The sequence below is a fragment of the Pteropus vampyrus genome, unplaced genomic scaffold (genome assembly GCF_000151845.1).
Source record: "Pteropus vampyrus isolate Shadow unplaced genomic scaffold, Pvam_2.0 Scaffold46, whole genome shotgun sequence".
NCBI classification, from domain to species: Eukaryota; Metazoa; Chordata; class Mammalia; order Chiroptera; family Pteropodidae; genus Pteropus; species Pteropus vampyrus.
In genome coordinates, this window is record NW_011888827.1 from 3,613,007 (window position 1) to 3,626,617 (window position 13,611).

General features: G+C 48.0%; 1 protein-coding gene across 1 annotated transcript in view; it reads right to left on the reverse strand.

Annotated features, from left to right (window-relative positions):
* The window catches only part of SLC18A2 (solute carrier family 18 member A2), a 42,633-nt gene that overhangs the window by 20,830 nt on the left and 8,192 nt on the right, over positions 1–13,611 (reverse strand). The window contains exons 2-8 of the mRNA XM_011359308.2: positions 12,306–12,657; positions 1,595–1,653; positions 1,229–1,312; positions 845–937; positions 377–466; positions 247–290; positions 115–175 (exon numbers count right to left, since the gene is read on the reverse strand). Of these exons, the coding sequence (XP_011357610.1) occupies positions 115–175; positions 247–290; positions 377–466; positions 845–937; positions 1,229–1,312; positions 1,595–1,653; positions 12,306–12,657 (783 nt within the window). The remainder of the gene's footprint in view (positions 1–114; positions 176–246; positions 291–376; positions 467–844; positions 938–1,228; positions 1,313–1,594; positions 1,654–12,305; positions 12,658–13,611) is intronic.

The window sequence follows — 13,611 nt, forward strand, 5'->3', positions numbered from 1 at the left end:
TTCTACAACCCAGTGTTTCCAGCAGCAAAATGAACACTGCCCCTCGCCATCCACCCTGCACCGCTGGGCTGAGAAGAACCAGGGGGGCGTGGGGGCGGGGGGTGGGGTGCCCACCTGCGGCGATGAGGATGTAGGGGTCCCTCAGCAGGGTGGTTAGTGGTGTCCCCTTCTGGCTCTGTCAGGAGAAGACAGGGGTAAGGACGGTCCGCCTGGCCACCGCAGTGCCCTCCCCTCCCTGCTGCTTACCTCTGGCTGCACCCGGGACGGCTGGAGCACAAAGAGCTGAATGGCTACGAGAGAAAAACAGAAGGCGTGGCCCCGAGCACCTGCCGACACAGATGCCAAGGTCACGGCGACGTCACCCGCATGGACTCACCTCCATCCAACAGCACCAGGGCAGCCAGCACCAGGAACGGAGCCGTCTTCCCCACGAACTCGTAGAACACACTCCCAAAGGGGGGACCCACTGCAAGGAAGAGGAAGAGGGGCGCAGGATGTCGCCCCTACCCTGCTAGGCCAGCCGTCTGTTCCCTGCACTTCTGCCTCTGCTTTGTTTTAAACACTCCTCAAGGTGGCCACCCTCGGTTCTCTTCGGTAGCGTTAAGTTGCCCTGGCAACTTCCTCTGAGTTTTATACATGACACGTGGGCAGGACTCTAAAGGTCACCCTCCAAGTAAAGATCAGAGAGAGACAAGGTGCAGGTCGGGAAGGTCCCACCATTTTTCTAAGGGTCCACAAAAAAAGGGGACGGCTGGGGAGTCTGCCGGTGCACGTGTGGGCTCAGGGAGGACCGTCGCTGTCCAGCACCGCGCAGGCTCCAGGTCACCTCCGTGGTGGACCTTACCCAAGACCCCCATGGCCAGGCCTCCCAGGGCGATCCCCATGGCGTTGCCTCTCTCTTCGTCGTCCGTGTACACGCTGGCAAGCATGCCCATTCCTGCGCGGGTAAAGACATGGGTGACAGCCAAGCTCTGGAGGAATAGTCCATGACCTGCCATCCCTCCCTAGACTAAGTGAACTCGTCCCTGACCGTCAGATTAATGAAAATATACGACCAAGCAGAATCCAACAAGGAGGCGAGTACCTTGCTGAGAACTCATCACCAACCTTCGCCGCCTACGTTATCCGGCTCATTACGGAGGGGCCGGCCAGTCGGGGCGATGCTGGTGGCACCTCCTACAGACGGAAGCCCCCGGACACTGACTTACTCACACAGTTCCGCACCTACCAGCTACAGAGGAGCAGGAGGAGCCGATGCCTTGTAGGGACCTGGCGATCAGCAGGAAGGCGTAGCTGCTGGAGAAGGCGAACACTGCCAAGAGAGTAGGCCAGGTCCCGCGTCACCAAGGGCCAGTGGACGCTGAGACCGGACGCCGCAAACAACAGCGTTCTGAAGCCCCCCCTTAACCCGATGCCATATTTCCGTGTTAACCACATCATGCTTGTGCCCCACAAAGACCCCCCTCTATCGACCCCTTGCTGCGGTTTCTGCCAATACCTCCCCGCCCCCCCAAGCTGTGCCCTCGATCCCCAGTGCGTGGCCGTCACATCCCATCCCACGAACGTACTCGAAAGGCAAACGTCGGACACTTACTAATCGTTGAGATAAACATGACGCAGAATCCCGCAAACATTGGAATTGGATACCCGATTCTGCAAAACAAAACCGCGAGGAAAATCCGGTGGCCGCCTCGTGTTTTTCTAAGGCTTTTTACTGAGTCTCTCCTGCTTGCCCTTTGGGATCAGGCAGATAAGTGTTTGGTCAACTGTTTCAAAAATTCATATGGTTGGTTCTTCCTACGTGACCTTTTCGTGTTTGACCTTCTTAGAATGTGAATACATTTATGCACTGCCACTCTGAACGGAAATCTCTCTGGGATAAATTGTTAACACAGTCCTAGCAAGTGACCTGGACTACGTCCAAAATATGTGGCCCCTGTTTCCGTATGTGGCCCCTGTTTCCGTATGTGGCCCGTTTCTGTTATTTTTATTATTTCTTTAATTATAGTCTTTGCTAGAGCTTTGCTGAAAGGACAACTGCAATCAAATGACTCTAGTAAAAGGTCATCAGGTGACTCGGCTGCAACCATACCCCATCCAAGACGCATTAGGCAGCAAGATGATTTTTCAAATCCGTCTTCATGTGGACCCTGCTGAGGCCAGCCTGGAAAGATAGGCCTTGTTTTCTGTGCAAAAATCCCACAGACCATCATCTGTACAGGGCTCTTCCACCAGGAGGACAGGCATGGGGGATGACCTTGGCTTTCTGTATCTCACCCCGGGCTGGACATCTGGCCCTGCCACTTAATCCTAGCAAGCCTCCGGTCAGAGAGCCTCCCACTGCCCACCTCTCGGCACCGGGACAAGTGTAAAATGAGACATGGATGTAACACTGTTGCCGTGAGACCTGGAACGCAGAAGGTACTTTGGAAATTTCCTTTCCTCCCTCATTCTGTTCCTTCTTTCCTCTCTGCTTCTGCCTATTAAGCAGACAGCTCGGTCCCTGCCACGTGGAAGGGGCAAGGAGGGCAAAGGCGGCTTCCTGGTCTCCCTGCCCCAACCGGGGAGCCACCGCCGGCTGAGCCACCGCTCTCTGGGAAGTCTGCATCAACTGGAAGAGCCCTGAGCATTTCCAGGCCCCGTGTCCCTCTGGCCTTGGTTCCTCCGGATCCTGGAGGGGAACCAAGTGAGCACCAAAACCCTGAGCTCTTCTATCCCAGGCTTGAATGAAAAATCAAAATGACAACACCTTCATTTCATAGTTACGCCCAATTCTCCAAGCATTTGGGCCAGTCAGCCGACCACCTCCCCATTTCACAGATAAGGAAACTGAGGCAAAAGTGACTTGTCCCACATCCTAAGGCTAATTTCAACAGGAGCCATTCCATCCAGTCTAGGACTTTTCCTTGCAAACCCTACCACCTCCTCCGGCAGCCAAAAGGAACACGTGGCTTTAAATACAGCCTTTCCAGTCATTCTCCTGGTCATACTCCTTTTTCTTTTTAACTGCTTCCTGTGCATTCGGAAACCACAGAGTACCTCAAAATGATGACAGATTCCCAGACAGCCCCCCTCCCACACACCCGCACAGATTCCCCTACTGTGACCTGAGATGAACTTGTAACGCATCAAGCAGGGCTCAAGGTCACCCAGGAGAGATACTGGGGCTCTGAGCTGCCATTTAGGTGGCCATGAAATGGCAGCTTTTCTTATCTCAACTAGTCCAGAGCTGACTGCCCTGTGCTCTTTATTCACATGGGCGAAAGAAACTCAGTCACAACACCAGGTCCTACACAGCACTGCTGGATGATGAATAAGGAAACTTCCAGGAGGCTCAGAGAGGAGAACCTGCAGGCAGTTTATTTTTCTCAGCAACTACTGCACGTCTAGGGGAATAACAGACATATGGCAATACCTGTAGCTGCCCTGCAATAAACTGAGGCCCCTTACCCCTTTCCATCTGCTCCCTGGAAAACCACACAGGTGTCAAAGCGGCAGGAATACCAGTGATACTTAGGCCCGGTCTGGAGCCTGGCCCCTGGCCCAGAGCACCTGGCAGGACACAGCTGGGTGGACCCCTTCTAACCAGAAGGCCCCAGCGCTTCCTGAGACTGTTGGTTGGGGACTAGCGGGCAGTGTCACCTGTGATCCTCACAGCAGTCCCGTGAGGTAGCTGGCATTATTCCTATTTTTCAGATAACCACGTTGAGGCTCAGGGAATTTAAGTAACTTACCCCAAATTCAGGGCAGGGAGCACACCTGCAGTGTCTAAGGTGTGCCAGGTCCTGCTGGCACACACTTCGGTCACAGGAGCACAGGTTTGCATGGGTTGAGTGGAACGGGAGGTCCGCAGTTTCATTTAAAACAAGCGGCTCCATACCAACGGGGCTCTGTGCTCATGGAGGATTCCTTTTACCCAGGCCAGGTGCTGCTTCCTTTAAAAACACCACAGCTATTGTTTTTTTTGTTTGTTTGTTTGTCTGTTTGAATTTCTTCGGGATTTTAATAAAGTATGGGATAACCAAACGGCAAATTTGGAAAGACACTCCAAAGCTGGCCAGTGCAAACCCTCCTCTTGGATGAGAAAGCGAGGTTCAGAGACGGAGTGGCTCCCCCAGCCACAGAGCAAGCCAGCCAAGCGCCCGGGTACCACGGGGCTCACGCCGCTTCCTGCTCAGTACCAGGCACGTGTGCATCTCCGACACCAGCAAAGCCGCCGACAGGCCTGGCCCGTGGAAGGTGCCGGGCAGGCTCTTCCCCTGGCGCTTGGCCTGAACGCAAAGGCAGCAACTCCGGAACTTCCACCTTCGCCCTCGTCTGGCCCCCTGAGCACCCGCCTCAGGAAGAGGTCACCTCAGGCCCCAGGACCACTGCGGGATGGGCAGATCTCCAGCGCCCTTTCCCCTGCCCCACGATGTTTCCTAAATGGACGGAATCTCAACTGCCATTAGTCATAAACATCTGAGTCAGCCTCTTGTCTCAAGTCACTGTCATCTCAATTAAAGTAGTGCTGAGCAGAGCCAGACCTGATGTGGCAAACGTTCGACCCGATATCCCATTATCATCCCCAGTGAGTCATCCCAGCCCACGGTCATTCCCCACAGAGCATCGGGGAGCCATCAAGCCAATGGCAATAACACGAAAAACCACAGACTGAATCCCTAGAAAAAAAGGCAAAGCAGTGAAAGTTATGGTCCTTACACACGCCTACAGATCAGTGGAGAAACCTCATGTCCCTAAATCATCGCTGACAATCAACGCTTTTTCTCTAACTGTACTAACTAGTTTATCTCTGCCACAGAGAATACGTGAGCTCCATTCTCAGGCTTACTGAGGTCTTGGCTCCCTCTGTCGTGGTAAGTGTCAAAAACAAAGACACAGAACAGGATACAAACTATCGCCAGAAGAGATAAGAGATGACGTCTCCCTTTTCAATGATCCCAACACGCTTCTAAAAGGTAAGTGAACGTCAGGAAATGGGAGGGTATTTTAAATTTGTAGGATACGCTAGAAAGTTCATTGTCAATCATTTTGCAAACAAAACCAGGGGTAGCCTGTGGGTCTGTCTTTTTCAGCTATTAGATGTGCAGGGCGTTTCGTGAGCCCTGGATTCCTTACTCTCCTGGGCGTGCCCCGTCACCTGACACACAGCTCACGTGGGGGCTCTGCCCCCATGAAGAATGTCCAGTGCATGGCCAGCTTCTCCTGATTTCAGAGGCAAAGTCTCCGTCACACCATCCTACCAATGCTGGGGACAGAACAGCTGGTTTTCCTGTCTACCGCAAAGCTGAAAAGGTCACTGCTTATTCCTACAGAGCCCACTTCAGACCAACTGGCTGAAGCTGGAGGAAAAAAAAAAAAAAAACCACAGTAGATTTCGTAGCGATTTCATGCCCTGTGGCTTCCTCCTTGTCATTCGGATGTTAGCTACGATTTGTGAGGAAAAATAACTGGCTTTCAAATATACTAGGTAACTATGGAAATAAATTAAGCCACTGTCACTGGCTTGATAGAAAGCAGACCACTGAGACAAAGAGCTGAAGAAGAAAGCCACGGAACTGCCCCGGCACACGGAGTTAACCCTTTCCCTAGTCGCCCATTCTGTTCGGAATGTCTTTTGGTTCTAAAGATGCAACTACATAAGCCTCGGGCTAAGCGAGTGAAGACCACGATGCCACGTCCTTAACTGGACTTGTGGACAGAGACATGTAAAGGTGTTTTCACGTCGTGTGCCTGCCTGGAACATTCCTTTTATGCGTGTGAATGTCTAAAATGCACTTGCTGGGCCAAACGATAACAGATGTTGCTAGTATGATTCCTTCTCTACCCCCTTTTACACACGATGCAATCAAAAAATGAATAAACTGGAATGATAAAGTAAGTCGTGCAAGCCTCAAAGACAGAAGTCAAGGCAACCAAGGCACCCGCAGGCTTTGGAGTGTTACTGGATAAGTGATCACCACACGTGCCAAAAACCAAAGGTCCTTTGCTCCCTAACCGGTCACGTATTTTTTGAAAAATACAGTACTGGAAGAGTAAGTGAAAGAGGAATTACTTGTACCATATAAGTGGCCAGATGAACGCTTACATGCTTTCCAAGAACCGTAATTTTTTACTTTCAGGAACTGGCATTTAAAACAACAGACTGGAAGCCTGCTTCTTGACTCACTCACCCACGAAAACTAATCACGAGGCAACATCATGACCATGAACGTGGGGTTCTGGGTTTTAAAATGGGAGATCAGGTTGTCACCTGCGTTCAGTGATATGAGGTATCTCATTACAGAGAGGGTCCCACTTACATTAACAGGCTTTGCAAACCTGTGGCTCCAAGCAGCCTGTCTGTAGGTGGCTCCCCCCACATCCTTGGGGATGCGGGAGGCCTTCCTTTTCCCCACTGTCAGAAGTACTGCAGAGATGCTGGGAAGCTGGACCAGCTCACATCAGGGGCTGGAAACATCATTTTTAGGGCTAAGGAGGTGAGGAAGGGTCCTTGTCCCAAAAACTGGGCTGATTTTTTCTAAACTCCCTGCCCATGAATTAAAAACAACAACAACTCACCGTTTGGGCTTTTACTAGTTCAACCTGGTACAACCAGAGTAGATGAAAGGCAGACTGATGTTGACCTGCATTATTGATTTTTAGTAGGCAAACATACGAACTGTATAACAGTAAGCAGGTGGAAAGAACAGAAACGGAAGAAGACATCCAGACAGTGTCTTAACGCTGCCACGGGCAAATGCCGTCTAACCCCCAAAACAACAAACTCTTTTGCCTATAAAATCCTAGGACTGACCCAAAAGCCTTTGCTAAAATCCCTTCAAGCTACGATGCTCCATGTTCTTAACTACTCTTTGATCAGAAACATATTAACCAACTATTGTTAAATGCTGTTTGAAACACACTTGTTTATAACACTGAAAACATGCGTTATGGGTAAGGTTTTCAACCACTCTTTGATCAAAAACAGATTAACCGACTGTCAAATGCTTTTTTAAACACACTTGTTTACGACACTGGAAACGTGAATCACACATCTTGCTGGTAACTGAGGATGCGACTGGCACAAATTACATCAAAGACAACTTGCAAGAGCTGAGAAGGGAAGACCTATAAAGGAAACGAACGTATTTATCACTTGTCTGGGCAGAGCCATGGCGTGTCCAGAAATGCTGCAAAGTCCCCAGGTTTACGTCCACCGGGCTTGGAAAATAAAAGATAAATTACAAATCATGGTCATTTGGGGAGGGACAGAGTTCACCGGATTGTTCTATGTCAATATTAAAAACTATTTACATTTCCACATTACAAGGCAGCACTAAAAGATGAAGTAGATTTTATTTTTTAATGTGCTGGGTAGCTGGGGGGATCACTGAGGGTTTAAAATTTTGCTCTAGATAAACACGAAAGTGGATTACCCGCCCTAAGAATAAACTAAATTTCACAGGTCACAAACCAAAGTTAGGTTTCTCTTAGAAGGCAATTTTTTTTCAGAGCCTTAAATATGAGCCTTGGTGGCTGCAATGTCAAAGCTTTTGGAGTATTTAATAGAGGAAAAGTCTAATTCGGTATAAACAAGCTTCTTCCTCGTGGAATAAACAACGCATTAAAAACAAGAATGGGATTTTTTAAACGCTTTTCATTTGTCATTTGCATTTGGAAGATTGGAATACTCACATCACTTCAGCTGAGTTTCGAAGCATTACATTATACAGCTACTAACATCCACGCCCAAGTGGCTGGCAAGGCACTATTATAATAATGTCCTCAATTTTCCCATATAGCATTTGAGCTGTTTGCTTTCTCAGAATACAAAACCCTGAGCTATTCTCTGTAATTACACCAGATGCAGTTTAAGAAGTGTTCTTATTCCTGAAACAAGAAATAAAACCACCCTGCAACTACTGAGGACTATTGGGTTTTCCTCCTAAAGAGCAGAGAAGCCCCCGAATGCCACCTTGCTAATGGTGCTCCCTGGTGGGCTCACAGTCACTGCTTATTCCTACAGAGCCCACTTCAGACCAACTGGCTGAAGCTGGAGGAAAAAAAAAAAAATAACCACAGTAGATTTCGTAGCGATTTCATGCCCTGTGGCTTCCTCCTTGTCATTCGGATGTTAGCTACGATTTGTGAGGAAAAATAACTGGCTTTCAAATATACTAGGTAACTATGGAAATAAATTAAGCCACTGTCACTGGCTTGATAGAAAGCAGACCACTGAGACAAAGAGCTGAAGAAGAAAGCCACGGAACTGCCCCGGCACACGGAGTTAACCCTTTCCCTAGTCGCCCATTCTGTTCGGAATGTCTTTTGGTTCTAAAGATGCAACTACATAAGCCTCGGGCTAAGCGAGTGAAGACCACGATGCCACGTCCTTAACTGGACTTGTGGACAGAGACATGTAAAGGTGTTTTCACGTTGTGTGCCTGCCTGGAACATTCCTTTTATGCGTGTGAATGTCTAAAATGCACTTGCTGGGCCAAACGATAACAGATGTTGCTAGTATGATTCCTTCTCTACCCCCTTTTACACACGATGCAATCAAAAAATGAATAAACTGGAATGATAAAGTAAGTCGTGCAAGCCTCAAAGACAGAAGTCAAGGCAACCAAGGCACCCGCAGGCTTTGGAGTGTTACTGGATAAGTGATCACCACACGTGCCAAAAACCAAAGGTCCTTTGCTCCCTATCCGGTCACGTATTTTTGAAAAATACAGTACTGGAAGAGTAAGTGAAAGAGGAATTACTTGTACCATATAAGTGGCCAGATGAACGCTTACATGCTTTCCAAGAACCGTAATTTTTTACTTTCAGGAACTGGCATTTAAAACAACAGACTGGAAGCCTGCTTCTTGACTCACTCACCCACGAAAACTAATCACGAGGCAACATCATGACCATGAACGTGGGGTTCTGGGTTTTAAAATGGGAGATCAGGTTGTCACCTGCGTTCAGTGATATGAGGTATCTCATTACAGAGAGGGTCCCACTTACATTAACAGGCTTTGCAAACCTGTGGCTCCAAGCAGCCTGTCTGTAGGTGGCTCCCCCCACATCCTTGGGGATGCGGGAGGCCTTCCTTTTCCCCACTGTCAGAAGTACTGCAGAGATGCTGGGAAGCTGGACCAGCTCACATCAGGGGCTGGAAACATCATTTTTAGGGCTAAGGAGGTGAGGAAGGGTCCTTGTCCCAAAAACTGGGCTGATTTTTTCTAAACTCCCTGCCCATGAATTAAAAACAACAACAACTCACCGTTTGGGCTTTTACTAGTTCAACCTGGTACAACCAGAGTAGATGAAAGGCAGACTGATGTTGACCTGCATTATTGATTTTTAGTAGGCAAACATACGAACTGTATAACAGTAAGCAGGTGGAAAGAACAGAAACGGAAGAAGACATCCAGACAGTGTCTTAACGCTGCCACGGGCAAATGCCGTCTAACCCCCAAAACAACAAACTCTTTTGCCTATAAAATCCTAGGACTGACCCAAAAGCCTTTGCTAAAATCCCTTCAAGCTACGATGCTCCATGTTCTTAACTACTCTTTGATCAGAAACATATTAACCAACTATTGTTAAATGCTGTTTGAAACACACTTGTTTATAACACTGAAAACATGCGTTATGGGTAAGGTTTTCAACCACTCTTTGATCAAAAACAGATTAACCGACTGTCAAATGCTTTTTTAAACACACTTGTTTACGACACTGGAAACGTGAATCACACATCTTGCTGGTAACTGAGGATGCGACTGGCACAAATTACATCAAAGACAACTTGCAAGAGCTGAGAAGGGAAGACCTATAAAGGAAACGAACGTATTTATCACTTGTCTGGGCAGAGCCATGGCGTGTCCAGAAATGCTGCAAAGTCCCCAGGTTTACGTCCACCGGGCTTGGAAAATAAAAGATAAATTACAAATCATGGTCATTTGGGGAGGGACAGAGTTCACCGGATTGTTCTATGTCAATATTAAAAACTATTTACATTTCCACATTACAAGGCAGCACTAAAAGATGAAGTAGATTTTATTTTTTAATGTGCTGGGTAGCTGGGGGGATCACTGAGGGTTTAAAATTTTGCTCTAGATAAACACGAAAGTGGATTACCCGCCCTAAGAATAAACTAAATTTCACAGGTCACAAACCAAAGTTAGGTTTCTCTTAGAAGGCAATTTTTTTTCAGAGCCTTAAATATGAGCCTTGGTGGCTGCAATGTCAAAGCTTTTGGAGTATTTAATAGAGGAAAAGTCTAATTCGGTATAAACAAGCTTCTTCCTCGTGGAATAAACAACGCATTAAAAACAAGAATGGGATTTTTTAAACGCTTTTCATTTGTCATTTGCATTTGGAAGATTGGAATACTCACATCACTTCAGCTGAGTTTCGAAGCATTACATTATACAGCTACTAACATCCACGCCCAAGTGGCTGGCAAGGCACTATTATAATAATGTCCTCAATTTTCCCATATAGCATTTGAGCTGTTTGCTTTCTCAGAATACAAAACCCTGAGCTATTCTCTGTAATTACACCAGATGCAGTTTAAGAAGTGTTCTTATTCCTGAAACAAGAAATAAAACCACCCTGCAACTACTGAGGACTATTGGGTTTTCCTCCTAAAGAGCAGAGAAGCCCCCGAATGCCACCTTGCTAATGGTGCTCCCTGGTGGGCTCACAGTCAGGCTGCTATCGCTGGGTTAATTTGCTTAGTGTGTTTTATGTGGCAGCTTCATAACATTGCTCCACACACACTGGATGGATGGACGTGGGTTAGGACTGTTCAGACTGACTCGATGGCACTACTCAATCCAGAAAAACAAATTACAAAAGTTTGAAATGTACTTCCGTCCGACTGGTCACGTCGGTACGTTACTAGCAACCTCCAGATGTCTGAGGGCAGCTCGTGCTACAAGAAGACAGATCTCTGTACGCTCTCTGAGCCCCTGCCACCCCCCCTCTTCCCGCCAGGCCTCATCTCTCTGATACCCACCACCCAGAGCCGGCCCCACTTCGAGAACCAGGCTTGGTTTAAAGCTCTGGCGTTGCCATCTTGAAATGCTTAATATTTGAACAAAGGGCCCTGCTGGTCCTGCCCTCTCCCCTCCCTAGGCCAAAGCCTGGGTGCAGGGCAGACCCACTTACAACGGGGGTTGGCTCGCTGACTTTTAAACTTGGCTTTGGAACATCTAGTGCCTTCCAAGCAGCCCCGCAACAAAACTCCACTCATTTCCAGGCTGGCACCCAGGCTCGCCACCCGGTCCCCTTCTTGCCCTGCTCAGTTCACTCCGCTCTCCTCCTGTGCTCTTTATTATTATTTATTTAATTTTTACTTTTCAATTCCAGTTGACATTCAATACTATTTTACATGTTTCCGGTGAACAGCGCAGCGGTTAGACATTTGTGTAATTCACCGCGTTCCTGTGTTCCCTCTTCCATCTCTAGGCTTTGTCTCTGCTTGTGCTTCTCGGCCTGGTTCACAGGTCGGACTCTGGGCACTGCCTCTTCTGCCGGTGTCTGCATTTCTCATTTGGGGCTACACTGCTTACCTGCTCCCTCTCCTTGCAGCTACTGCCCCCTCCCCTCTACTGCAAGGTTCGTCCTATGCTTTGAGCCTCCAAGTACCAAGCAGAGCTGAGCTACCTCGGCTGTAGAAGAACAAATACTCACCGGAAGGCCACCGACAATAGAGATGTGAACAATAATTCAAAATAATAGGGGTCCAACAAAATCCAGAACATCCACGTTAACATAAAGCTAGTTTAGCTTAGTTAGGCATTATTAGCTCGTTTTAATTACCCAGAAAACAGCCTCGATCCTCTTCCCTGTGTGCACGTGGACACAGCTCAATAACTGGCAGGGGAAGACCTGTTACACTGCCCGTGACCTTGGTGCCAGCTCAGACTTTCATCTCCATAACAGGATGACTGATCTTTTCTCCCATTCCCCACCCCGCGCTAGAGGAATCGCCTTGGCTTTCTAGAAACGAGTGCCTGACCAGAGGTGGAAGAGAAGAGAAAGCTACAGAGCACAGTGAATCCGATTATGAAATCCAGCATTTAGACGAAAGTTCTCCCTCTCGGGCCTCTTTATGCTGGTGTCATGTTTTCTTATGTGTCAAACAGCCCCAACAAATGGGAAATGGTAATTATGGACAGAAACACAAGAGGAAGGGATTGGATTTTTTTCCTCAGCTCGCCTTCCACTGGTTCCCGGATTCTGATAAAGGAATGAGAAAATCCTGGAAGAAATGAGCTTGGAATACTATAAATCCAAAAGTCTTTGACCAAAATAACATAACCTACCTGTTAGTCAACAGTCCTATGAATGGGTTGGTGAGGAGCTGGACGGTGGCTTTGGAGGCAAACAACAGGCCGACTTGCACATTTTCATTCAGGAGGTCTTTGTCTTCACTGGGACAGTCGGAAGGGACAGTGGATGTGTTAGTCACCATGTGCTGTGTGGTGGCCTTAGGCAGCAGCCCTGCCTGAAGGTCTCCGGTGTTATTCCGAGTGGCCATGGTGGAGTTGTCATAATAGGAGAAGATGCTCTGGAAGCTGCCTGAGCTGGAGGCCGTGAGCTCTGGCTTCACCGTCGGGATTTCTGTTGCGTTTTTCTCGTGCTCAATGCTGTACAGGTAACTTGGGATGATGGGGACTGGGGACAAGAACGGGAAGATGGTGATCGTACTGACACCCTCCCTGGGACAAACGCCAGGAAAACTGCAGTCACGTCCAATGCCAAATAAGACCCAAAGAGGTGGTGTGTGTTCCCCGGGGATGGGACCCCTGCACACGGACACGGGAACAATCTCACACTGCTTCGCTCCACAGAGAGGACGAAGCCCCACGAGGCTGAGGCAGTGCCACCTGCTCTCAGGGCCAGGGGCTGTGCTGGACTGACCGGTCTGAGAGAAGCCTGTCCTTGTAGGGGGGAGGGGGACCCTCATTACAGGGTTTTTTCACAGGACTCTGATAATCTTTGACATGAAAACCTTTGACATGATGCTCTGAAAACTATCTCCAAAGAACCTGCATACGGAGATTCGGGAAATAACTCACCCCTGAGAGTCCGAATAAAAAATCGTTTTTGTATTCATTAAAAATTAGGATATCTTTAAGGAAAACCGTGCCAAATACTTCGCTGTTAAAGGGGTTAATTAAGAGACCTAGGTTTCAATTAGTTTTTCAAAAATCCATCATAGGAAAAAAGCTAAAACCAACACTGTTCAAATTGCTTTGAAATGGTCCTGAAATGTTTCCATCCCGAGTCATTCACTGATACAGTATATGGAAATGGCACTTCCTTTTTGGGAGGGTATTTGGGAGGGCCTTTAAATGTTACACCAAATCATTTACCCTGCATAATTATTATTATAACATTACTTTGAACTCTGGGAATTACTAGTCTTTAATGGACGTCTTTTTCATTTCGGTGACAGTGAGCAGGGGGAAGCAAGAAATTATCAAGAGGAAACACAAGTTCTGGGTTTTATCAGATATCACATTTTTGACCCGACCACCAGGAAAACGAAGCCACAAACGCAGCTCCAGCGAGCCCAAGCACGGCAGTCTTGGAGGATGTTATTTTTGCTAAGCGTGTTCTGCAACT